At 38.7% G+C, this 20,271-nt stretch overlaps 1 protein-coding gene across 1 annotated transcript in view; it reads right to left on the reverse strand.

The window, feature by feature from the left end:
* Nucleotides 1–450: 450 nt before the first annotated feature.
* LOC136563371 (dynein axonemal heavy chain 5-like) overlaps nt 451–20,271 on the reverse strand; it is a 149,426-nt gene continuing 129,605 nt past the window's right edge. The window contains exons 74-77 of the mRNA XM_066560715.1: nt 16,500–16,632; nt 7,496–7,704; nt 2,494–2,715; nt 451–1,149 (exon numbers count right to left, since the gene is read on the reverse strand). Coding sequence (XP_066416812.1) covers nt 931–1,149; nt 2,494–2,715; nt 7,496–7,704; nt 16,500–16,632 — 783 coding nt within the window. The 3' untranslated portion in view covers nt 451–930. The remainder of the gene's footprint in view (nt 1,150–2,493; nt 2,716–7,495; nt 7,705–16,499; nt 16,633–20,271) is intronic.

A 20,271-nucleotide genomic window follows, 5' to 3' on the forward strand; every position in this document is an offset into this window, starting at 1 on the left:
AGGTTAACACAAAAGTACTTCAACCATTCCAGGTGAAGTATGGACTGTGTGTCGTCTTCTTTTTTTAAACTAAACTGATGCAAAATACAGAACAAAAAGGAGTTAAGAGGTTTGAGTTTGCAAGATTCAGGCACTAATGCAAACAGAATGAGTACTAATAGAGCAAAAATGGTGTTCAGATGTGTTTACTCTGTGCAAATTTTAAAACCTTTCTTCCTGCTAATAATGGGGAGTGTGCACACCTTCCTTACAAGTGGATATAGGTGTAGAAATGAGTTAATAGGTGCAAAAGGTCCTTGTGCAAAGATAAACACTTCTGTTTCTATGATTGTTTGCATTAAAAAGTGACTGTTCAAGCAAATGGTTGCAGCCATTAGTAAAACCACCCAGCAAGTTTAGAAATGCAAAATCAAAGGAGCTGTATATTGAAATACATGCAGATAAACATAAAACTTTACCATGCATTTAATTATCTTGTCATTACAGCTTTAATAATGCTATGGATGATGAGATTTTAACTACAAAGTTGAATTTAAAATAATTATATTATGAAAAATTATTGTATTAAAAAGAAAGATAACATCTACAAAAGAACCACCATAAGATGTCAGAGCAGTTGTCACTATCATAAGCACTTTTCAATGCAGTGCTTCCATTGTGAACAAGTCAGTTGATTATATTCTCACTTGCTTTATAAGAGTTGCCAAATTTACACCTGCAGCTGTTTTCCCTCTGATATTCCCAGGGTAAATAAATGTAGTATTTTTGCTGTGAACAGAGTAATTTATGTGCAACTAACATAATCTCTATGTATCACCTGCCAATTCCCACCCCACTGTGAGAAGGCAGCCACCACTTTGACAATAACAATGCAACACTGGCTGCAGCTTCATCCTACTTGATGGCTCTTTCTTCCATAGCTGTCCATCCTTACTTCGAACTGCAGAGCAGTGCAACGCCCCTCAAAGTCCAGTGATTAGGATTCTGCACTGTTCTCAGATACAAAGAGAAGATGTAGGTCAGGTCTGTTCTCCGAGGCTTTCTGTAGACAGGGCAGCAGTACACATTTCCGTGTTGCCTCCTCGCGTCGCTCGGTGCTGTTGTGCTCACCGCATACACGTGGACCACGGGAAGGCTCGTGAACAGCACCTGAGAAGGTTAAAAGATACCCAGGGCTCAGCAGTACAGAAGCAGGACAGAGTGTCTGAATTCTTAAGACTAGAGCTAGATTCAGTGATGGCCTTCAGCAAAAGCAACTCAGCAGAGGTACAGGTGAGAGTACACTCACTGCTACACTCACTACTAAGTCCTACACTCACTACTACGTTGACACTAACTTTAGGCCCATGGCAGCTCAGGGACAACAGCCATTAGGAAGCCTGTTGGAAGGAAAGGAGAGCAGAAAAGTAGAAACATGGAAATCTGCATGCTGTGGAGGTAGATGGAAAAATGTCAGGGTGGTTCTAGGAGAGACAGCAACCATTGCCTTTTCCCCCTTCCTTTGCTCCTTTCACTGGTGCTTCCCATTTTTTCCCCACCTCCTTTTTCCTGAATGTCAGGACTAGAGCTACAAAAACCAAGCTGCAAACCTCTATACTGCTGACAGTGGAGCTTCTAACATCCAAGGTGCATCTTGGTGTTTATCCAAACTAGATCACCTCAGGTCTTCCACCAAGATAAAGTATTCATTGTCAGGAGATAAAACAGACCCAGATCCAAGAGCAACATGGAACTCTGCTGAACACTCCAGAGCACTTGAGTAAACTCCATGTTTGAAGGCGTCTTTTGACAAACCAGGCAATAGAAGTTACAGCTGGCAAGGTTTGGTTTGGAAAATTTTCTCTCAGCCAGACACAGAAATGTTTTACCTATGGACAGGAATTACCTCAATTCCAGTTCCAGGACAGTTAGCACTGGCTTGGAAAAAGTGTGCCACTGCAAACAATGACAACTTTCCCTGGACCGTGACTACAGTATCTAATCATTACTCCATAGCCAGATTTTAAATCTGCTTAGTCACATCAGTAAAATGTAACTCAATGCATGGATAACTGAGCATAAGCCCAGAACTAATACTCTGTCTCATATTAAAACACAAACACTGGGGATTTCTAGTCAACCAAACAATGACCTCCATATCAAACCTAGCCCAGGGCTTTGGAAGCTTTGATAAGGTCCCCCTTGGTCAGTCAAAAGAAGACTGGCTATGGGGTACATTATTTTATTCAAACATAACTGCTGCTGGGGCCCCTGAAGCCAAGAAGCCCAGCATCTGGTCTGCTGTAGTGCTATGCATCCTAAATTCATTTTCTGACAGAAGTCTTTTTGTTCACTTCTGGCAGGTAAAGAGTCTGTCCTCTTTCCAGCACCGCTAGTGTTGGTTACCCTCTTAAAACCTGTTGTGAAACCGCTGCTGCAGGCACCAGCATTCTTCCTGGTTTTCCCAGAGCAAATGCAATATGCCCCAGCCTGCTACACTGACTCAATCCTCACCTTTGGTGCTGACTCGATCAGCTTGCTGTTCCTGCGGTCCCAGCCAGCCCCTTCGAGGAATAGGCCGTGTATGTAAACCCCACCGATGTCAGCAGGAGGAGGCCCAACAACATCTTCTTTCATCATCTTGGTCACTTCACTGCATAAAACAACACTGTCCAGCTCCCACCCTTTGGCTAAATTCATGCGAGTTGTCTCTTGCCTCATGGCTGTTAGGAATCCCTAAGGAGACACACAGGAATATGGCAGAGAGGATTTTTTTTAAAGCCTTGAATTTAAACCATTTAAAACTTTTTTTTTTTCCTATGTAAGTGACACCAGCTATATTAAAGCTCATTCCACAGAATTTCATGGGCATATAAACTAAATTTGGTAGTGTAAATCCAGTACCATGCATCCATACATGACTGGTGTGCACATGTTGGTGCTAAGCAGCCCCCAAGTTGGCTTACTCAATACATCAGAAGTGTCTGTATAATTCACCTCTCATGCCTTTTTTTACAACCAACCAGATCGAGAGATGAACATAATGTGATTATATACCAGATTAATGTGTTTTGAGAGATTCCAAACACAGGTGATTTCTAATTTCTCTAACACTGGCTATATTATTCATCTTTTTTATACTAAACGTTTTAAGAAATGTTTTTCAGTCAACAAATAAGCCCTTACAGAACACAAAGGAAGTACCAGGTGGAATCATGCCATTAAATACTGAAATGCCTCTGACACTTTGCTCAGTTAAGTCTTTATATACTACAATAACATAGTATCTTAGACAACAGCAAGATAAAGCCAGAGCACTCCAGCAGCACAGAATAAAACTAACTCTCTCTTCTAGAGAGCTACAATCTCATGAGATTGGTATAAACTATCAAAAGACAAGCCAGGCTGAATATGCTTTTAAGCTTCCCTGATACAGGGAAAGCACAGTTCAGTACATGGGAAGTGCCTTAGTCCTTAGAGATGGGAGGGCAAACTCCTTTGCTGTTCCAGTGGTCATGCTGTAGATGTGGTAACCCATTTGTGTCGTGAGGAGGTGAACAAATAAAACACAAAATTGAATATGCAAGACCAATGAAAAGGACACCTAGGAAATAGGAAATTTCTTGACATATTTCAGAACAGGGAACTAAAGCATCTGGAGACAGAGATGGGGGGATAGAGAGCCACATGACGAACACACAAAGGTGGGAATCGGTGAGCCAACAGCACAGCAAGGAAGCAATCAGGATGGGAAGGAGGGAATTGAATGAGGAAATTGAAAGAGTTTTTTTCTTCAATATTCACAGAACGGGATGCTCTGTTGAGCTAACCATTAGGACCAAATGAATGGAAAGAAGTCAGATGTGGGAAAATCAGCAAATTGTCTACTGAATGCAGGGGCCAGTCTCTGGCTGATAGGACTGGAGTGCTCCAAGCACTTGGTCGCCATGCACTGCCCTTCAAGTTATGAGAATGCAATACCCTTCAAGTTATGAGACCATGAGATGACTTTCAGGAACCCAGATGTTTCTGTTAACTCACACTGGTTGCTCCTCATTAATACAATACCAGAGACCCCAGGACAAGTGTTTCAAAGAGGCTTTGTGATAGCACAGATAATGGTAATTGCATTCAAAGTGGTTGAGAACTCCAGTGTATTGCTGAGGGAGACAGGATTAAAGGCCAAGTTCTTCTATCAGAAATGCCATTACATGAAAGCAGAATCATTGCAGTAATTTGTGGAATTTTAATTTGTAGAAACATGCCAGAACCAATAGTTTAAAATACATTAAGTGTTCACTGCTGTAAGGCCCCAGAGGGCTACTGGATCCCAGATAAACTGAAATATTAAAGAAAGAAGAGCCTGAAGAGGACAGAGCCATGACTGTATTAAGGGAATCAGTTCAAAGGCACCATGGAAACACTAGAATAAAAGTAAGCTCCAAGCTGTGAGTTGTCTTCAGGGATAAGGTTTAGATAGCAGATTATTCCTAGAGATTGCAGGACCTATACTCTTTCTGCAATGGGACTTTTCATGCTTATCTGCTCATTTGAATGAATCCGAGACAGCATTTGAAGACTGCAGCTGTGAGCTGGAGGCCCAGCTGGGTGTTCCAGAGTGGGTGTATGACACAACAAAGAGCAAGACAGAATCAAGTGGCTTGAGGTGCCACTGTACAGCTGAGGTTCTGGTTCATCCCAAAATCCTCCGTCAGGGACATAATGCACCAGTTACCATGACATTTGTTTCAGTTTCTGGTAAGCCTTTCTTTTTTTGTTTTGTTTTGGTTGGTTGGTTAGGTTTTTGGTATTTTTCTTGTATTTGTGTGTTTGCCTTTCCTCAATTTCTCCCTGTCCAGCTCACGGAAACCTGCTAAAGCTTTGCCCCTTTGCCATATAACAACTCATGTGAACTGACTCTGAACCTTCTAGTGAGGGAAAGCAGACACACATGGAAGTTATGACAAAAAACCATGAAAATCAGTTAAGTCTTGCTCTCAGAATCATATTCTCTCCTTTACCTTACTTTGGAGGTTCCTTGTTTGGCACTTTGCAAATATAGAGCAGATTTGCTAGAACTAGCAGGTTTGCTAGAATTAAGCGGACACTGAGGAATGGAGGCATTCTGCTTCATATTCTGGTTAGTATTCACATTACTTTGGCATCTAAGGGTCACAGAAGTAGGTTGAGGTGTCATTATGCTGAGTACTACACAACCAGAAAGACAGCTTTGCCTCACAGTGCTTAAAATCTATATATAGGACAAGTGACAGGAACTGGATACGGAGATGCAAACAAGGAAACAATAAAACAGTGTCAGCCACTAAGTGGAAATTGGGAGGTAGAAATGAGAAACACCTAATGTCAAGTTTTTGATGAAAAAAAAATCCAGTAACCTCAGATTAACTTCCAGGAGGGAAGAAAATTCATGGCATTTCTTGCATTTTTCACCCCAGTTATCTTGGCCCAGTGCAGACACACATGGGGCATCAGGTTTCTTTTGCATAGAAGTCTGAGCCAGCCCTCATTTATATCACTAAAAATAAAGATTAACTTCTGTGAAATTACTGAATTTATCCTAGTGTATAAACAGTCCAAGAGAAGGCAGAGTCTGGTCCTATATTATTTTTTATTGCCAGAATGCCTTGTTTTCCCAGTGCTATAAATCTATTTTATTGCCTTGCGTTATCCATGGCATTTATCCATTGACTGTGAAGCTAACAGTGAGATACATGCAAGTAGGAAAATGACTTAGGAGCTGCATTTCATCTCACAAATGAAAGAGTTTTTCTGACAACTTCTCAGGTATTACAAACAAGCCATTAGAACTGCAGCACTAATACCTCATCACCTCAGCTCGTTTAAGAAGACAAAAATCAATTTTCTGAATATGTGAAATTCTGAATATGTTAAACACAGTAGTATGGCTATTAACAAAATAATAGTTAATTAAATAGAAAATTAGTCTTTGCTCAAGTGAATTGCTTTTTTAGAATGAGCCACTCCCACAGCCTAGGTTACAGAAAATGGTGACTACAATAACCATCTGATTCTTAAGCTTGTGATTGTCAGCACAAATAAATTTTTTAATCTCTGCACACAATGTATTTAGGGACTTTAGGAACTAGGGGTTATGAAGGGTGTAATTTTTGTATTTCTAGAGGCTTTCTCATTTACTATGGTCTATTAAATCACAATTTGTTTGGGGACATTTTACACTGATTATTTGGCAGCTCTTTTCAGAAATTCAGCTATTTTGATCCAAAAAAATGTAGGCTGCCAAATTTGAGCTGGCAAAATTTCAGAACTGACACAACCCCCGAGCACAAAAAAGCCAGCTGAAATGTCCAGTACAAAATTTCTATCAGCTTTTGCTCATCTGTAGTGCAAAAGCAAACACCAACAAAGCCAAAAGGCTGTTAGGGTTGCATCCAGCCTGACCATTGCAAAAGTTACTTAGAAGTGTTTTAGATTGCTGCTATCAGTGTGTCGTTAGCAAGCCAAGTGTGGAAGCACAATCATTTTATTAGAACTCCTACTCCTCTCCCTGCTACTCAAGAACTCTTTGCTCAGGGGTTCTGTGAGCCCCCTTCCATGCTATAAAGTTGTACCAGCAGACAGCTGACACACATCCAGGATAGATGATAGATGGATATTTCCCAGCAGTAGTCCTAGAGAATATTTGCCACTGTTGTTTTCTCTATTCTAGGCAGCTGTTTAAGCTAGCTTTTGCATTGCTAACAAGTACTGAGATTAAAATAGATCTTTAAAATAGCTCTTTCCTAAGGCTTCATAGAAACCTGTTGGCTGGATACTCTCACAATGACTCATTACCACAACTCACACTTCCCACAAACATCTGTGAATCATAAAAAGCTTTAACGAATGTGGATAGCTCTGCAAAGAAACTACACATCATCTAGGTATGTATACTTTACTTCTTTTAACTCTCCTCTCAGCTGTTCCCTTTTTGTGTTTCATTTCATGCCAGGTTTTTATTTTAGATGGTGCAGATGAGAGGCTGTATTTTTTATATGTCTCTGCAGACCCTGTCTGGCACAATTCTGGGGTGGTATGAATAACAAACCTTCCATTTCAAGGAACTGATTTGCAAGGATTGAGAACCAAGTCCAAATCTCTTCTTCCTATGTCAAAGTTCTGGAACTTATCTTGTGTTGTACTCAGAGGGATTTTCATGCAATAAATAAAAACAGATTACTATAGTAGAGAAGAGGCAAAAAAAATGAAGATTAAGTTGAAATGTGAAAGCATGTACTTACCCAATTTCCTCACAATAATTAAACAGCCAAAAGATGTATTTCATTATTTCAGGAGCATTATTTTGTTCTAGCAAAGATTTCTTCAGTAGATACCAAAGATGTTTCATTCTATATTTATGCTAAAAAATCAATATAGATTATACTTCGCATAGTCAATATTAAGTCAACTTGAAGTTCTCCCAAGGTCTAATTTAGCTGTTACTCAGAAGTTATGAAGGTCAACGTGGCAATCTTACCTGTGGATTAAAGAATCCTGTCATCCAGAACTGGTTTGGACGGCCATCCTGCAGCCAGCTGCTGAACTGCTGGTTTCGCTCAAGAAGCTCAGTAAACCAAAATCCTAAAGTACTTGACTCCCAGGAAATCCTAAACCACAGTTTTGGAATTCTAGCATCATAAATATTATCTAAAGCATCTTGCAATTCTTCTGACATAATTATGGTTCCTGGAAGATAAGTAAAATGTTCAGAATGAACTTTCCCCTAGCTTGCAAAGGCAATTAAAACTTCCAAATGACATTCAAAGTCTAATAAACCCTCTTTTGTTGTGCCTTAATTGCACACCTGTAGCGCTGCAGTCTTATCAGTTTGCAGTTAATTTGTTCAAAATTATAAGACTTGATTCAAAGCTGAAGGCGATAAGATAAATGATATTTCTTCTGTTGTTTTGATCAGAAACAAAGATATGTTTCTTAAACAACTTCTCCCTCATACACATTATTTGTATTCATTATATTCACAGTGTGTCTGGAATGTGATTAACCATTGAAAACTGTTTTATAAATTTTAATGGATCCTACATGCATGATCAATGATAGAGATACACTGTGTAACTCATCTATATCCTAAGCATGTACTGGCTGTGATTATATTCATGAAATTCACTATTACTAATGATAACTTTGTACACTTCCATTATCAAGATTCTCAATGGGAAAGCAGGAGCTAGAATAAAGCTAAAGGCAGGATTTTTTTTTTTTTTGGCAATGCATACTCATGTAGTCCATGCATAGTGCTGTTCTCTCCACTAAAATGTTGGCATTTACTAAGACAGCGATTTTTCAGTGACACTCACCCTTCCATGTGCTAGAAGTTCCTACACCTTGTGTACTTTCAATAGAGATCTGAAACAGAGCCATGCCTCAGGATGACTTCTCTGTTCCAGAAACTGGTTCTGTTATTCTCTTACAGAAACTGGTCTGGTACCCCAACTTTGATTAAATATTCATATAAAACCAAAGTTCAGTGCATCATCATACACACAGCTGCTGTAATTCCCACAGGGACAACATGAGATACCAAACACAATTAAGTGGCTTCCATCACAGAACATGTAAAGGAAAGGGAAGGGGTCTGGGTGACTGCAAAGAAAAACTGCAATGGTCCATGCAAACATACCCATAAGGAAATGTGGCCTGTAAAAAGAGAGCATTTCAAATCCCTTCTTCCACTAAGGTTGAAGGGCTTCAGTTGAGGGGAAGGAAAAGAGCATCCAGGAAACCAAACACCAGCCTAATTTTGAATACAGTACTACAACCTAAACAGTCCTTATTGTAGCGTGTGCAAATTTAGTGCATTCTACAACATATAAATGGCAAATATGCCTCAATTTCTTCTAGCAGATAATGAGTGATCTGTTTTCATTTATATGCACCTCTTTTTGGTGCAACAAATTATTTGAGAAAGCCATTAACTTTTACCAAACTGTAAATATTAAAAAAATAGCACCTATCCTGCATTCTCTGCAACCGCTTTGTAATCAGGCACAGAATCACACTCTGGGGTAGCTAAGAGATTTTTATAACATAAATAATAAGCCTTCTCTTTGGTTATTAACCTTCTCTAATATATAACCAACATTCTAAGAGAACCAACATTTAAGAAATAAGCCACTCCATGTCCTCTCCACTTTGCTTAGAAAAGTGTAGTATTACACCATACACTTTATTCACCTTTTAGAGATAGAAAAAGTGGGGGGAAAAGTCTTGCAATGCATATTGGTTTCAACTTCAGAGCAACTGTACTGAGAGCACAAAACAAGTGAGGAGCATCCTGGTTTAGCCCTGGGGATCACTACCACTGAACTGAGAAAGGAAGAACTCTTTCATCTCTGGTTATTCCTTGTTTTCAGGCTGATACATTCAACTTTCTCCCTTCTTTCTCAATTCTTCTGGGCAGGCTGGAGCTTTTTAAATAGGAAGATACAACCAGTCTCTGCCCTGAAGCATTGTGAAATCCCTTGGGAAGTCTGCCTGCTATGACTCAGAGCAGCTGTTGAGAATGTAAGCCAGAGTGTTCTTGAGGATGAGGTATGTTCACAGCTCAGGCCGTGCCCGTATCTCTGCATAAATATTCCTAGTGAGTGGGTGTCATCTCTGGCATTAGGCATCCAGTGCTTGAATTTCAGCACTAAATGGCATCTGTGGGTGTTGGGATGCATTCCTGCAGCCAAAATAGTCTGATAAAAATAAAAAAAAAAAAAACCCAAAATAAAATAATTGAATAATTGTCAGAAATAAAATCAGTACCATAGGAGAAAAATCACGCCATCTTTCTGGACAAAAGTGATAAAGGTGTTTGAAAAACTATCTTTGATAAATTGAATGAATAGTACAATGTCATAGGCTTCTCATATTTAACTTCTGAGAACTCCAGAGCCCTGTACTAGGGCTCATAGACTGAATGTCCTATGAACTTAACATGACAGGCTCGAATGTTCTATGAATCAGACATGCCAACTGTTTATAACTTGGTTATTTTGGGGGTTACCCCATGGTATTCCCTTTCTTGAATGGAATAAAGGCCATCCAAAAATTACTGATGAAGGGTCAGGTCAGTTAAAGAAAAGAAGGCATTTCCATACTTTAAAAATAATATCTGCTAAAACCATATGGTTTGCACAGTATTCACAGTTTGGAAATTAGGATTCCCCTTTTTGATTTCCCTACATTTATACCATCTCCCTTCTATACCACATCTAAATCTGTCCTCTTGCTGAGTGGTGAATAACCCAAATAAAACTTCTCAGTTCTGAGGATAACTAGTTTTTATTGATGGTTAAAGTAAATAATCTGGTTTTTTAAAGTGATCTGGTTTTAAGGTGATTCATTCAATAGATATAATGCTTTGAATAGGCTACATGAGGAGCTTGTATTATTTCTTGGAGTTGACCCTTTTCACTTTCATACCTCCCACAAATTGAATCTGAAAACTGTGAAATTTGTAAAATTTGGATCTGTTTTAAATTTCACATTTATGAAAGTGTCTATCTGGTCTAGGAAACTTGCATAGCTCATTTAAATGAGTAGCTAAAGTTAGGAACAAAGGAAGGATCTTAAATTCCAGCATGAACCAAAAAAAGCCTTGGTCCACTGACTGATTCTCTTCCCACAGGCACAGATGTAAATCAAATATAACAAGAATAATCATGTAGGATATAAATGAAATGAGAAAAAGCTACTTTCTCCATCAAGTACAATTTCCCAATAGCTGATATCATTATAATAAAATTGGAGACTAGCCCTGGAGGACAATACTTGCTAGACACTGCATCTGTTAAGCTAGCCTGAAGAGTACATAGAGAAAAAAGCTCAGTGAAAGCATCAATCCATTATTGACTGCCCCAGTTCTCAGCCCCAGAAGCTGACCTTTTCAGCCTTTAATCCCACTCAAGTTTACCTCCCAAACAACTGTTTTGCTCTTGAGGCAGTCACACCTTGCCTCCACCACCAAGCTCCAATTCCCTCTTCTTTGCTGAACGTGTTGAAAAGAAAATACCAACTTGTTTATAACTTCCTAAGTTTTCCTCTCTTTCTTCCTTATGGCAACAGCTAACACTTGCCTGTGTTTTCTCCAAAGCTTTTTTAATTTTTCCACCCAAAGGCACAAGGTATAAAAGAGAATGTATGTTTTCCTATACCTAAAACTATTTTTTTTGCAAGATTTAGAAGGTTCTGCCAGCTCTGTGACCACCACTGCTGTGCTGATAGAAGTCGACTTCTTTGCTTCGGGCAGTTCTTTGGGTATTTTCCTCTTTCTTCACTTTCCGTACTTATTCACTTAAGCATTTGGAGGTAATTCCCAGGAAGTTCTCAGAAGCTCATTAAATTCCTGTTAACTGTTTTAATTCTAGGCCCCTCAAAAGTTTGTCACTTTCTTTTGCTCCAACTCTAGAACGGGAAGGGTAAAACAGGCAGCCAAGACCTGCAATGCACAACACTCTCTTCATGTTTTATTTGTAGGCTGGTACTCTCTCCTGCAGCATCTAACTTTTACCCCTGTTCTGTTTTCTCTTTAAAGTTTAAAGCAGTAATTTGAAGATGAAAATCCACACACACCTCTGCAAAGAAAGTAATACAAATCACTACCCTGAGCTAGAGCAATACAACAGGCAGAAAAACTCTGTTCTGCACTTTGTCCTTAATGTGCAGTGTGTGTTTCTAAACAGTTGTCCTGGCCAGCATCATGGCAAGCATATGTAAGACCTATTAAGAAGTTCAGAAATGATGTGCCACACTGTGAAAGACAACAGGAGGCATTCTGGCATTCTTATCAGGATGAGAATTAAATAATGGATGAGAGCTGCTGAGCCAAGAGTAACTACACCACAAGACATACTAGACTCATCTCCTTCATTCCTCAAATGATTGTTACATTCCATTAATATCTTTACTGAGTGCTCTTAATTATTTTCAAACAAAATCCTCATCCAAAAGTGATGAATCCCTACAAGCCTCACACACACACACACACACACACACACCAAAACTAAAACTGTGTTAGTGTTAGCAGTCTTATACCATTACAAGTCAAAACAGAACTTAGCCAGACATGGGGAATGAGTCCATACTTCTTCCTTTCATGGGAAATTACCTTTCCTATGCACTCTGGCAAGATTAGTTTCCTGAGCTTCACTTTTTCACTATGTAGGTTAAAATAAATTACCAGCTACCTCTTTTGACTCTTTTAGACTTCATTTATATCCCTGTTATAAGGTGCTACATACGATGAACAGAAATTCCTTTCGGCATCATGATACAAATGGTACTTTCAACTTCATGGTGTTCCAAGTCGGAAAAAAGTAATTGTGAAAACCCAGGGCACCAGGAATATTTCTCTGTCTGCTCTGGGGTGCCCTGATCCCCAGGGGAGCACTGACTTTGACCCTCATACATAGAGAAAGTTTCCTAGACTTCAGGATAGACTAGAATCCACAAAAGTGTGAAATGGATTATAGAGAGTAGTGTAGGTGTATCACTTGGTGAGAAATTTAGGTTTTGGGATTTTTAGTATGTTGTGGATGGAAGCAAGATGGAGGGAACAGGGTGTTGTCCTGGGTTTCTTCTTCATGCTTTTTCTTCCTTCTTCTTCATGGGTGTTGGGTGGCATTTTGTAATTGGGCAGAAAAGTCTGCATTGCGGGCTCCTTGGGATCAGTTATGGGGTTAAAAGGGAAAATAATCTAGGTGCCGGTTCTTAATTGGATAGTTTAGTCTTAAAAGACCTTGTAACAAAAGTTTGTTAGCCATTTTGTGCCTTCTAATGAAAGGCTGCAGAACTCATGGTTGTGAGACTGTTTCACTCATAAGAAATAATAAACACTTGAGTCCAAATATGAACTACTGTCTCAAGTGCCTTCAATCCAGACCCAGAGAAACTGATAAGTAGTGAATCTTTATCGTGGGCTTCACTCATGAGCTTGTGTAGATGACCTAAAAATCCTACATAACTCCTATAACACGTGTAGAACTACATTGCCATAGAACTGCTGTATTTTCAGGAAACATGTTATGAGGAAAGGACTTCTCTCTCCTAACTCTGTAAATACTGTACAAATAGCAGTGGGAGTTCTGTGATCATGGGGCACATACATGACATGAAAAGATTAAAAAATCCAAAGTTTCTCTGATGTTCTTCACTTGTTCATGAAGTGGGCAATTTAGGCAATTCCCAAGGATTAGTTTGAAAACACAAAGCTGTAAGGTACCAGAAACCAGAACCAAGTGGATACAGTTTTATGACCAAAGTAGAACCCAGATATAAGTAATGAGTTAAGCATTTTTTTGTCTCACAAGAAGCCCTTAAACACAATGTTAACTGGATTAAAAAGAATAAGGATTAAAATCAAACTAAAAGCTGTGCATATTTCCATTGCCAAGGATTCAATATCCACTTTCAGTGTTACTACAAGTATGCTCCACTTCATTCATGGAAAACACTCCCACAGAATCTCTCTTCTCACTTTCTTCACCAAGAGAAGACATCAAAATGCTTACCACTCTTATTCAGTGCATGGAGAAATAAAGACAGCCCCACAAAATCTCACAGACAGGCCACATTCAGACAAACTCAAACAAACTCTAAAAGGCTAGGAATAACTGGATGTGTCATTAGATTTTATTGCATTTAGAGACAGTTCCTTCACTAGTAGGAGAGGGGCTTTGAAGTATCCTCTTTACAGTAAAGAGTGGGGGGATCAGTATTCTGTGCCAGAAGCCTCTAGACTGCCAGAGGCAGGAGGTAAGACAGGAACTCTACAGCTTGGATACTGCCCTACAAAGAATTGTCATCTTCTGACAGGGGCTCAAGATCTGCTGCTCATAACCCATTAAGATGTGGCATTTTTGGTGCAAACCCCATGTCTTCTCCTTGTCTCTGAAAAGATTTCTCTGTTTGGAACATGGCTTCTATTTAGGGCACTCAAAAGGACAACCATCACTGCTGTGTTCTGATTTATGGTGAAGCTCTGTATTATGCCAACTGTGACATAAACTCTGGGCAATCAATAAGTAATTAAAGCAGAAGTAATGGTTGGGACATAAGTGAGAGTACAAAGTGCAGCTACAATCTAATTACTACAATTTGATCCAGAAAAAGTGTCCCTCTGGGCAGCAAAGTTTACTGGTGGAGAAGCAAGCTTCTGGGGCATATTTGCCAACAAACATGTTGGACACATGCTGAGCATCCTCACCCCTCCCAAAAGCTGAACTGCTTACTCTGCCCTCTGGACAGAAGGACAAAACTGTGTCTGCAAATTCCTTCTTAATCCCTCATGTTCAGCTGCACGTGGGCTCTCCCTGAGGAGGGCTTTACATTACCTCAAATTACCTCAAAAGCCCCTGAGGAGGGGTTTACATTACCTCAAATTACCTCAAAAGCCCCTGAGGAGGGCTTTACATTACCTTGGTGAGCAACATCAAAATAACAAGGTCCATCCATTCACATCCAAACTGCAGAATCAGACATTCAGACTTCCTTTCACAACCTAAAGACACACTATATTCTTAAACACCAAATTTATTTGAAATTTTAGGTCTGCTTAAAGTGGGTGCTGGACTTTAACAGGTTCATGAAGCCAGAGCCAGATACATGAGCAGGGCAGATGTCAAAAATTACATGACCTGTTTGAGCAGGCACATCAGTTTACCTCATTGTAAAGAAAATGAAGCACCTCAGATGACCTGACATTGCAGTTGACTAGTTTTGGGAGAGAATCTAGTATGAGACAGTTTGGGGTTTTCCCTTTTGCTGAGATAGAATGCCTAAATGTTCTTTCCACCCCCTAATTAACAGTCTACCACATGCACTTGATATAGCATGAACATGCCAGAAGCCATTAATTGTTATTGTTAACTATACATCCAATTTTGTTTTCAGAGCAATTTTTCACTATATTTAACTTGCCTGTCTGTAAGAAATTATGTTTTAGAGAATTGCATGAAAGTTACAGCATTAACTTGATTAAACATCTGGCAGAGGACTGCGCCCACTGTGGAACTGAATGTGAAGTGCAAATAAATTATGTTACTCATGCAGCCTCTGCAGAATATTATACATATTGAGAATTTAAATATATCTGTCACAATCAAGGAAAGACTAACACTTTCTTAGATGGAAAACATTCCTTTTATATACTTGAAAAGGGACTCTATTCACATATAAAAGGGAACTTTCAGCTCAGAAAGAGAGGACAATTGTTTCTTCCAGCCTGATCTTTACGTATGTTATTACAGGATATGAAAGATTATTAGCCTTGGGCACATCTTTCCTAGATTCAGATTAGAGGCATGAGGTTTCTGAAGCATGTCTTGTTGTCTTAGTGTATCACACAAATGATAGAGAAAAAGAAATACTTTCTGATCCTTGTGTAATAAAAATACAAATTAAAAAATAATGCCCCTTCATGAAAGACGTTGTCAGAACACCAGTAAGACAGATTACAGTAATGCCATCAGCTGTGTCAGAAGGGACTAATTCTGAGGCATTCTGACCTGCTCCCTGTGAGGACAGTTTGCTCTGTCAGATAATTTCTGTCTCTGCTAGAGAACAGCAGACTTGGGTGAGAGCTTTACCAGTGGAATCTACCCATTCCTGCTCCATTTTGATTTCTTAATTCAAAAAGTTTGGCTGAGCAACAGTACACTTTCCTTCCTGGGTTTTTCAACTCTTGCAAAAGAGGAAGAAAAATAGGAAGTGAAAACAAAAAGCAGATGGCAACATCATTATCCCTTCTTTTTTCTCACTCTTTTTCTGATCAAATTTTCCATCTGCTTCTAGTTGCCTCTACTCTTGGGGTTTTTTAACTTCATTCACCATTGCTCACTTTCAGCCAAATACTCCTGTCTCTGGGAGATACAGAGTGCTGTTTCCTGCCTCCTGTGAAGCCTAAATGGAGAACTGTCTCTCTCTTTTGATTGACACTGCCACTCACTTCAGCTTCCATTTAGAGACATGCCATTTGGTATAGCCAGTTTCACAAATGTGTCAAATTTCACCTTAAATTGGAGTCTTTTTCACCTTGCCTCCTGAGTTCCCTGTCTCTCAATTACTTAGCAGCAACCCTTCAACCTTGTTCTATATCATTATGTCTCAGCTTAATTTCTTAAATAACTCTGGTATACACGGCGCATGGACTTTTTCATGCAATTCCTCTGAGCTCTGTAGGATCCTAGAGAGAATCACAGAAGTGAAGTAGTAGCTAAGGGACACGAACTGCAATACTGGAGAAGATGAGTGCAGAATAAATTTAGGTGGAGTGTCCTTAGAGATGCAATCAGGAGATTTTAAGGGCTAGAATTAGTGGTCATATGATAAAGACAGAGAAAAAGAGAAAAACAGTGTGAGGGAAGGAACAAAAGAGAAAGGAAGGAAACAAGAAGAAATATTTATTTAATTATATGGTATAAGCAACTGCTAGCAATAAATATTGCACCTTAATTACAATGTTTGATATCGTAGCTTACCATCAATAGCCAATTTGAGATCAGTCAGTGTAGTTCGAACTCTGGATATAACAAGTTGCATCCGGTCAATTTCTTGACGGAGAAATATGTTTATGGGCTGAAAAGCTCCCATCTTTTGAAGCTGTGCTTTCACCTAAAAAAGAATAGTGCAATGATTATAAAACCTAATCTCCTGTTTGCCATGCAATAATTTTTGAAAGCAAAAACATTTTCAGAAAAGAAACATTTTAGTAACAGATGGCCATTCAAGTCCTGTGCCAGCTGTAAGATTTAGCACACTGTGACTCATTAGCTTACCAGAACGAGCTCCTCCATCATTCTAAGAAGGTAAAGTTCCCTCTCTTTGAAGGGACACAGCAGTTCCTTCTGTCCTTGTTAGGCTGCAGGGTCTTAGATCTTAAAATAAAAAAACCCACATGCTACACAAAAGCACTGTTTGATGGTAACTTCTTTCTATTTCCAAATTGTGCTGGGTGAACTTTATCACCTTTTCTTGCTCTGCTGAGCTGAAATAATGCAGCAAATGGAGTTCCACTTAACAAGAACAATGATATGTAAAAGCTGCTACTTTCAGTAGCATGTGACTTGCTCATAAGACAAGATGCTCATGGATACATTTCTAGAGAGGCAAGACTGCCAGAAATAATACAGATGCCACAGAAATCTGTTACACCATTATGTGCACCATTTTGCAAGTAGAAGCCTTTGGCCTTTTTAGTTTTCAAGGGTAACAGTTTCTCTCAAATTCAATATTTTCAAAAGGGAATCAGTTGCCTGTGTTGGTTAAGGACATGTCATAATGACAATAGCAACAGCATTCCCTGTCTCACTTTTGCATATGATGTGTATGGAATGTGCTTCAGACATACGCTGCATGTTCCATGTATATCAAAGTTCACTGTGTACTACAGTGCATGAGAGAGGGTTTAACAGCACCTGCAAAAATCATGGTGCTTATAGCCCACCCAGTACCAGAATTCCTGATTTTTCAGACTTTCGACATTTGTTCCCCTCTTTTAGAAAGTGCCAATGGCTCATGTATCCCAATATATACATTATTATGTATACTATACATTTTAAACAAATAATAAACATTACTAAAGATTTAATTATTACAATGAATAGCAGATTTCTGCAAGATTAATATCATACAGCAGATGAGTAGTTATAATCACTAGTATAAATATGCAAATGCTTTGGCAATTTCCAAATCTTAAATTTCAACTCCAAGCCCAGTAAAATACTCTTTCTCAACTTTTTATGCTATTCTCCTTGGGAGACAGCTATCAGCAAGGTTATACATCATATTTTAATCACAAGGACCCATGGGTTTGTCAGACAGAATGTCCAAGAAATAGGTGCCAGCCAATTATGCTAATGCTTTGCAGTGTGACAGTACATTTTACAGACTGAGTTAATGCGTCCTGCCTATGAAAGAGAAAAAAATACTTAAACCAGCTACCATAGACTAGAGCTGAGGAATAAATTTTTTGGATAATCCACACAATGAAGTATTCTGATTATTTCATACAAAATTCAGGGAAAACTTCTGCTTTCTGAAAAATTCACAAGAATTGGTAATTCTTCTTCTTGAAAAAAAGTAAAAACATTTGATTTATTTTTTTCAGAATACTTAGAAGTCTAGTGCATGCCACTAATAAGAAAGGAATTATGCAGAATATAGTCTATGCATGTTATCCTTTATATAAGAAACACACTTCTTATTTCTAGTCTACAAAGGATGTGTTCCTTTTGGGGATCATTTAGAGGAAGAATTCTCCCATTTGAGGAAAAATTGTATGGAAGATGTTATTAAAGGGGTTATTTTCCAAAATATTAATATTTATGACTCTACAAAGAGGACATGAAATAAAGATTCTAAAATATTACAGTGCTGATAATTTTACAATTTAACTAGTTAATTCTCAGAACTAACACAATCTTCTGATTTACTTTCATGTACCTACAAAATACCTATAATGTTTTGAATAATGGAGGCAACCAATAAAGCAGAAATTTGCAAATCCAACCTAAATATGCTCAGAACACTCAGTCTGGAGCACCAAGCACAACCAGATATCAAAACTGAAAAAAAAAATTCCATACTTCTTACTTTATTGTATACAAATCAATCCTGATCTATGGTGAGATTTACTTTGTACTCTCACTTTATGGTGAGAGTATAACACAGTGCATTTCTTGGAAATCTTGCTGCTAAGATTCATTTAAAATACAAGCACTGAAGTATGATTAACTAGTTTTGTATTAGAATTCTTCTTATCAAGCAATCAGATGATTTACATCCAGGGTTGTATTTATTATGACATAAAAATATGGATACCGACTCTCAAAAAAAAACCTTCAAAAGATTAAACTCATTAACCAAAATAGCTTTTCTGAGATTAATATACTAATTCCATAAATCCCACTTAGAACATCCCCTTTTCATTATGCAAACAGCTATCATCCAACATAAAACAATGTGATTTAAGAAAGGAGCTACTAAAATCATAATCTTAATAGCTTTGTCTATATGATTTTGCAATGCATATCTCTACATCTCTACTGTGTCAGATTCCTTTATGCATATTTCTTAGCTGTCCTTAGGTCACCAGTTTGTCAGCACATACTTTATAGGACTATGAGTAGAAAAGTAGTTGCTGAACTCATGCCATGATCATTGATCAAGTTGCTGTAGTAGCAACTGCCTATGGTTTTCAGTAAATGCTATTTTTTAAAATCAGACTTAGTTACTTGCTACATTCTTTGTCAGCAGAAAGGGGAAGTCCATCACTCTGTAGATGGATAAGCCAAAGCTCTTTTCAAGGAATGTCAAGGACCCCTTCCTTGCTGTACATAAGGAAGCAGACAGCAAAATACATAGAAAATAGAAGGAGCTCTAGAGATAGATGACCACCATATCTGATAGTGTTGATAAGTACACACATTACAGAATCATTTATGTCAGTGTTTCAGTTCAGACCCTGAATTAATTTTTTTTATTTTATTTCGGGGGGGGGGGCGGTTTGGTAGCAAAACCACTGCACTGAAAACTAGATTCCAGGCACACAAAGGTCTTAGCTTCAAATTAAGCTAACCCAAAAAGTCTGCTTCAGGGACTCTAAGGTACTTCAATTACTAATGGGTTCAGCCTACAGGCCCAGACTAGAGCTAGACCAAGGCAAATTCTCCAGCAAAACATCTAATGAAGGCCTGGGGTTCTCAGACAAATTCCTATTTCCATGCAGTGCTTGCTAATGTAGCCATAGCCTTAGAGGAATTACAGTTAATCAATACTACAAATAATATTTAAGGAAAAAAACTGCTGCTACTTGCTATTCCCTAGAATGCTGTTTTGCAAGATGCAGGGATCATTTTCATTGTAAACATTTCTGTGTGACAGGCTGACATTTATTCTTGCACCTGTCTTCATTCACATGGACTGACTGGACCTAATAATTTTACCACTAATCTCTCTGTAACCTGCAAGGCAAGACCCAGAAGCAAAAAAGGTTCATAAAAGCAGAATTCTTAGGGAAAAATGAGGACAGTTTCAGGTCAGGAGGAAGCTTTATTTTGCTTTTCCACCACCTGTGTCAACCACAGCCTGAGAAAGCATGCAAAGGTGACTCGTTTTGTTTCTACTCTTTTGGGTAAGTTACTTGACGGGTGAGAAGCATTACAAGAACACAACAATAGAAGCAGCAGATATCATGGGGTAAAATGGTCGCCCTGTTTTGGAAGTTGTTGAGACTGAAGTCATTGCTGAAAG

Source organism: Molothrus aeneus, chromosome 1, assembly GCF_037042795.1.
Source record: "Molothrus aeneus isolate 106 chromosome 1, BPBGC_Maene_1.0, whole genome shotgun sequence".
NCBI lineage: Eukaryota > Metazoa > Chordata > Aves > Passeriformes > Icteridae > Molothrus > Molothrus aeneus.